This window comes from Pteropus vampyrus, unplaced genomic scaffold (genome assembly GCF_000151845.1).
Source record: "Pteropus vampyrus isolate Shadow unplaced genomic scaffold, Pvam_2.0 Scaffold892, whole genome shotgun sequence".
Lineage (NCBI taxonomy): Eukaryota > Metazoa > Chordata > Mammalia > Chiroptera > Pteropodidae > Pteropus > Pteropus vampyrus.
Genome location: NW_011889673.1, coordinates 31,227 through 38,073, shown reverse-complemented (window position 1 = coordinate 38,073; position 6,847 = coordinate 31,227). Strand labels below are relative to the sequence as shown.

Here is a 6,847-nt window from a genome sequence, read left to right as displayed (position 1 = left end):
AGATCTTCCTGAGGGAGTCCAGACCTCTCAAAGAAGTTTCTAAGAGGGCAGAAAAGACACATTTCTTTGCCCTTTTTTTCTCTCCTCAGACTAGAGAAAACATGGCCAACCCATAGTTCTGTGCTATTATCAAAGCAAAGCTGAGCATACCCACTCACATCTGAGGTACAGAAATCAGACAGCAGAGAAGATCTGAGTGTATCTCCATTAAGGTCAGTCCCAGGAGAAATTGTCAAGTAGACATCTTGTCTTCCATACTTTCTCATTTCCCTTCTGGAGTCATCTCATATTCCACCCTGGATTCCTGGGTAGATGTACATTGAGCCTTAAAGGAAGTGTTAGATGTGGACTGGTGAAGAGAATGGAAGAGGAAGAGGGCATTTCAGAAAGAGAAAACAGTGGATGCAAATGCCAGGAACCAGAAAGCATCATTATCCCTGGGCGTCCAAACCAAGGCTGGAAAGATTGGTTGAGCCTGGATTGTGAAATGCTTAGACAACGGAGTAAGCAGTCATAAGAACAATTTATCCTTAAACCAGATTCCCTGATTAAATAGAGTAACCAGGAGCTAAATGTGCGGTGCTTGCTTTTTGCCCATGGTGGATGCTAAGGAGTATTAACAGGTTTGGCTGAATCAACAGATAGACGTCTATAAACTTAGGACTGATTGCCGGAGTTAGTCTTTATGAGAGGTCATCTCCATATTGACAGACTTAACTGAGTTCAAAAAGTGTTACTTCTCATAGTTTTGGGACTGCAATGTGGCCTTAATGTTATAATATCTGGATCAGATGCCAAAGATATGCAACATTCAGAGCTTTGCACTGATTTTAAATGCCCTGGATATTTCTTTCTTGCATCTCAGCTGAGGGTTTCCCACCCAAACCGGGACTCAATCTTTGTCTTTCTCCTGTAACAGCCACGCGTTGTTACAGGCCACTTCAGAGTTCTTAGCAGAAACCAGATGCAGGCTTTAGAAGCATTTTTAGTCAAGACAGGTGAGTAGAACTGCCTCCAAGGGCTTAGCCAAAAACTATTCAAAACAGGCTATTTCATCCAAATGGGACAGCAGATACCAAGGAGAGAAGGGTCTAGGTTAGATTTGTGCAAACTCGGCCTTGGTGGCTATTCTTGCCTGTGAAACGTTGCCAACTCTTCTGTTCCCCTCTATCCCTGCCTACTCCCCTAATCTCTTCCTGCACAGAATGTATCTTTATCCAGAGATCCAGGGAACCTGTGGAAGAGGATGACGTACAATTTTAGGTATAGAGATCACGGCTGTTTTACGTACGGAACTTAAGCAATGAATTTGTCGAACACTCCCTCACCCCTGTCCCCACCCCCCTACTTAGGCTCGGTCTCTCGAAAGGAAAGCGCTGACGGCCCAAGACCTCTCAGCGGGAATTCCAACCACTTTGAGTTTCTCTCCTTCGCCTCCTAGTTTTGCTGTCTTCAGCTGCTCTTTCCCCCTCTCACTCTGAGCTGCACGCACCCCCGTGCCCCACCCGAAAGCTACTCTTCAAAGGCATCTCTCCTGGCCCAGAGAAGCCCGGAGTGCTCTGTATCCGGAGACGCACTAGTGCTCTTTTTTATCCGAGAGAACAAAACTGCCATTTCCGAAAGGAAAGTAAGCTGCTCGAGCGTTCAGGGGTCGCCCGCGAACATCACAGGGGGAGGCGGGGAGAAGAGTCCGGGCGCCGAACCGCAGGCCCCGCCCCGCGTGCAGGCCCCGCCCCCGCGCCTCCAGCCCCACCCCGTCCCGCCACTCCGGCTCTGCGCGCGACGTCCGCTCACGGCCCGCACCCGCATTCGCTCCCTGTTTGGTTACTGCGGGGGGCAGGTGGCGCAAGGGGAGGTGTGCACGGCGAAGGGGACGCGGAGCGGGCTCGGGTGCGCGGAAGGACAGGTCTCGTTGGCGCCACCGCCACCTGTTTGGGGACCCACGAGGCCGTCGCTCCTGCCCTCAGAACAATGGGACTCGGCTCGCGAGGAAGCTTGGCCTTGTTCATCGTGGGGGCGCTGCTGGTGCTAGCGCTACTGAAGGCCGCCGTGGACAGCGCAGACACGGAGGGTAAGTGGCTGCGGGGGTCGCCAGCCCGTGCCCCGGAAGGAAGCGCGCTGCCCACGGGAGTTCCCCAGTTGAGACCTGGTTGTGAGGAAAGTTCTCTGTGTCTCAGGCTCAATGACCTGGACGTGACCGGATGGGGCTAGGGGAGACTGAGGCTCCGGCGGGTCTCCCACCTGCCCCAGAGCCGCCTGCTGGGTCCTTCCGCTGTTTTTATTGTAGGCGGCGGTCGCAGGCCTGGAGGAGTGCGTATAACCTGTTGAGTTGCCCGAAGAACGGGCCTTAAGCGGAGGGCTCAAGTTGGTTGTTCCAGCCTTCCCCCTGAAGTTTAGGGGAAGGTTAGAGTTTACCTAAGGCTTCCTCTTATGAACAAGATTAGGTGAGTTGAAAAATACGTCTACTGATTCGTTGGGGAAACTTTCAGGAGTCTCCCCGGCGTTTTATCGTCTAATGTTGCATCAGACCAACGATTTATAGTCTTAAGGTCCCCAGACTTTGGGGTAATGAAACTGATTGGGAGCTTTTGGGAAGCAGCCCTGCTCTCCCGGGCGCAGGTGAGGCTTCTGCCCCGGCGGAAGGGCGCCTCCTGCCCCTGGCGTGCCGCGAACACCGGCTGAGGCGCGCGTCAACGCATCAGCTGTGCAGCCCTAAGATCACAGCTGACGATCATCAGATCATAACAAAATGATTTTGACATTTCTCCTTGAGGGAAGGGGGTTTCCCTTACGCCCTTGGCCCTTTGGAAACTTTTAAAGAGTCCTTTTTGAGTAAGGCCAGGAAGCTGGGATTTGCTGTGTAAATGCCATTTTCTCTTTGCGAATTATTGTAGAAATCTGGTTACTTACTAGTCAGTAAACTAGGATAAGATGCTTTAATTCAACCTTTTCATGGATTTAAATTCTATCCAACTCTTGTATATTTAGCCTTAAATTAGTTTTACCCAGCAAGAGATAGAGGGCAGTTTGCAAAACCAGACGGTTCATGTACAACACCTGCTTTTGCTAGAATAATCTGGTGAGACAGTAACAATTTTTGTATTGCCGAATTTTTTTTGTTTGCTTTGCTGAATTGTGCATGTGACAAATTGTCTTTGCAGATCTAATTTTGAGATTTAAGAAAGTAAGGATCAGTAAATTATGTCCCTCATATTTTCAGTATTATGAGGTGTCTTATTGTAAAAGTGAACAATCTGGAATGAAACAGCATATCTTAGTTCAAATTTTACACCAGTATTTACTAAGGGAGGTTTCCATTTTTTTTTTTTTATTTGTTACTTTGTGAAAGTAAACCTTTTTATTGTTTCTCTAAAGAATTAGTGATTAGAGAAACTGATCAGTCCTTGCTTTTCTTTTCTTTTGACCTCATAACACACTTGCTCTATTTTAATACTTTATGACTGTTCTGTTTATTAATGTCTCACTAGAGGTTAGTGTTATTTGGAAAACTTGGAATGAATGCTATACTATACAGAAGCCTGCCTTTCATGAACTAGTATAACCTACATAAGCTGGAATCCATTTCTACAGACTATAATGTCACGTTAAATCTAGAGTAAAAGAAGGTTCTGTAGATGTCTCAAAGCAAGTAAATGTCCTAGTCTTCATATACATGTGTAATCCGTATAAAGTGTCATTATGAAGTACGGTGATTTTTAGCAAGCATACTAGAGCTTATATGGCCAATTTTTACTAGACACTTCTATGTACCTCATACTGTGCTAACTGAGGTCCACACCACATCTCATCGGATCCTCACAGTATTATGTCCATTTTACAGATGCGGAAACTGAGGCTTAAAAGTTACCTAACTTATTCAAGTGAAAAAGCTAATACATGTTTGATTTCATAGACCAGAATCCAAATGCTCAATTCACCATTTTGCCACTAAGCCACATTAGGCGATGTTGGCTTTTCAAGTAGATAATGCTTAAATCCACAATACTGCCATTGCCCAGAATATTGTGGGAGAAAATTTTAAAAATATATTGAAATTCTTTAAAAATGCCCTTTACAGTCTGCTGCGTAGTTTCATAAATATCCTCAGATGGAGGAGGGGGAGACAATGAATAATTCAGCAAACCACAAACACGATTGTTTGTGGTACTACAATAAGAGACATAAGGGAGGGCAGGATGGGGAGACTATTACTTAGGACTCTTGGTGACTAGTGACAGACACCCACTTTGAATAACCTTAGGGGAAAGAAGGGCCTTTATTGACTCTTTAATGGAAAAGTCTAAGGATTAAGGTGGCTTCAGAAATGTTATATTCAAGAGTTCAAATAGGTTGCCAGGAGATGGGCACTTCTTTTGAATACATCTATCAAATCTCAGGCAAGCCATAGTTAAACTGTTCTCAGACTGGTTGGGGGTGGGGGAGAATATGACACTTCACATAACAGGGACTTTATAAGTGAGTCTCAGGCTTCAAAAGCCACCATAATGGGTACCCAGTTAGGAAATGAAATTAATCCTTAGTGAGTCTATGCCACTTCATGAATTTAACTTTCTTTTTTTTCCCATTCAGTACATTATAACGTTGAATATTTGGTCTTTCTGTCAAGTAAAGCACTGACCTCCTTGTACTTAGGGTTATCCATGACATTTTTTGTTAGAATACAAAAACAGTGCCTGTCCACAGTTGGTGCTTCATAAGTATTTATTGGAAAAAGAAAAGTTAGAGAGATTGTCTTTTCTCAAGCAAAAAATAAAAAATGAGTTGCCAGGAAATCATCCCTCACAAGAGTTACAACAGCAAGGAGTGACAAAAACAGGAGACTTGTAGTCGTCCAGGCAAAAGATGATGATGTGTGGTAGTGGAGATAAATGGATGGATTCTAGATCTCTTTGGGATGTGGAACTGAAATCACTTGCTAATGGATTGGATGGTGGAGTGAGGCGAGAGAGAAATCAAAGGATGACCTCTTGGTTTGGGGGTTGAGCAATTGATAACGTAACTGGGAAGACTGAGGGAGAAGCAGGTTTATAGTAGAAAATCAACAGTTCCATTTTGGCACTGACATGCACGGGCTTTAGAATCAAACAACCTGGTCCAAATCCAGACTTTGCCACTTACTAGCTGGGTAGTCTTCTCTGCCTCAGTTTCTGTCACTGCAAGACAATACTCCTGTCTCACAATTGCTGGGAGGGTTAGATGAGCTAATGCAAGTCATATGCTCCCAAGGAAGCCCGGTGTGTACTAAGCTCTTTATAATATTGGCATTTATTTGATACCTATTGCTAAATACATCTGTATTGTCTACTGACCTTGATCTTTTTCAAGTTTAATCTTCACATCAGATCTTTTTGTGATCCTTTTTTGGGGGGAGGAGGGGGCTATCTTTGTGAAAAGTACACAGTAATACACTTGCTCTCTTCGCATGTGGTATGTGTGTTTAATCTTTCATTATGCAAAGACCTAAGGTGGATAAAACAACTGAAAAATTGCTTAACTGGGGCATAGAATTCTCCTCAACCTTTTCCAAATCTTAAGGTACTAGTTAAAAATTAAGAGTCATACTGAGAAGGCTTGCAATTAAAAGTAAATTTATCTTTGCATTGTGTGAAATTAGTGATTTTGGTGGTGTGAGACCTAGGGGCACCCATGAATAGGAAGGGCCCCTCCTGTGGTGGTCCACTCCACTCAGAAGAGCAGGGTTGTAGCAGCAGAGATCAGTTTCTCTCTCAACAATCACAGTGTCTTCCCTCATGTGGATGAATGAACTTTGACAAAGCTATTATATAATTAGCCAATAATAGTGGCACATAGTACTGTGTAAATATTTGTTACATAAGGTATATGTTTTCTGTCTTGAAAAATTCAGTAATACATTTCCAGATCCATTGACAGTTTCAAGTTATATTTCATAGCAACAGTGGCAAAAGTAGAACTTCCTATGGAATAATCTACCCTCCTTCATACCAGCACCACAATATATTGCCAGTGTTCTTAAATATTAAGTGTCCTTTCATCACAGGATATTTCTTTATTTTTATAGGATCTTCAAATGGAAATCTTTCCACAGTTCTCAAAACCTCCACTATTGAACCAGCAGGTGAGTTTTAAAAGGTTCAAGAAATGAATTTTCATGTGTCTAGGATACATAAAGTAATATCAGCCTGGAAAGCTGGTGTACTGACCTGTTTTAACCATCAGTTATTCATTCATGAATCCCTAAAGCCTACCTGAAAGACTGCCCTTAGTAGGCGTCAATAAATGGTAGTCCACTGGATGAATAGTCTTTCTCAATTTAGCAAAGACGTGAATAAATTCTAAAAGTAAAAGCATGTTAGAATTCATACTGAGTTTTGAAACACATTTTTAGGTGTGAAAGTTTTGCACTCTGCCTGTAGATATAAAATATGAATGCATAAGTCTGCTGGTCTTGATGGTGAAACAAGGGAATCTAAGCTGGTCAGCTATGCAGCCTTAATTTGCCTTGGTAGACTCAGTAGACCTTGTTTACATTTCACCCATCAATCAGACTTCATTCCCACTATCTCCCTTCCCTATTGAAACAATTGGCAAGTCTTTTTTCCTGTGCTTTTAGTTTGGAACAAATGGATTTCTTCCTTGGAATTCCGAACTCACTAACATGGAAAGATACAGGAATCAGAGTGATGTCATAAATATTAGTAGTAAACCATCAGGGCATGTTTCTTATAAGCAATACTTAGATTATCTTCTTACTATCTTTATTCTTCAGAGTTGACTAAGGTAGAAACTAGAAAAAGGTACACAGATCTTATCACTAGGCCCATTTTTTTTCCTACTTTTATTCAGC

The 6,847-nt window shown here is 43.3% G+C and overlaps 1 protein-coding gene across 1 annotated transcript; it reads left to right on the top strand.

The window, feature by feature from the left end:
- The first annotated feature begins 361 nt into the window (after positions 1-361).
- Positions 362-6,171, top strand: LOC105309855. The gene is made up of 3 exons (XM_011386067.2): positions 362-503; positions 1,442-2,071; positions 6,062-6,171. Exons 1-3 carry the CDS (start codon positions 362-364, stop codon positions 6,127-6,129), a joined length of 840 nt encoding a protein of 279 aa, XP_011384369.1. The 3' UTR covers positions 6,130-6,171.
- The last annotated feature ends 676 nt before the right edge of the window (positions 6,172-6,847 follow it).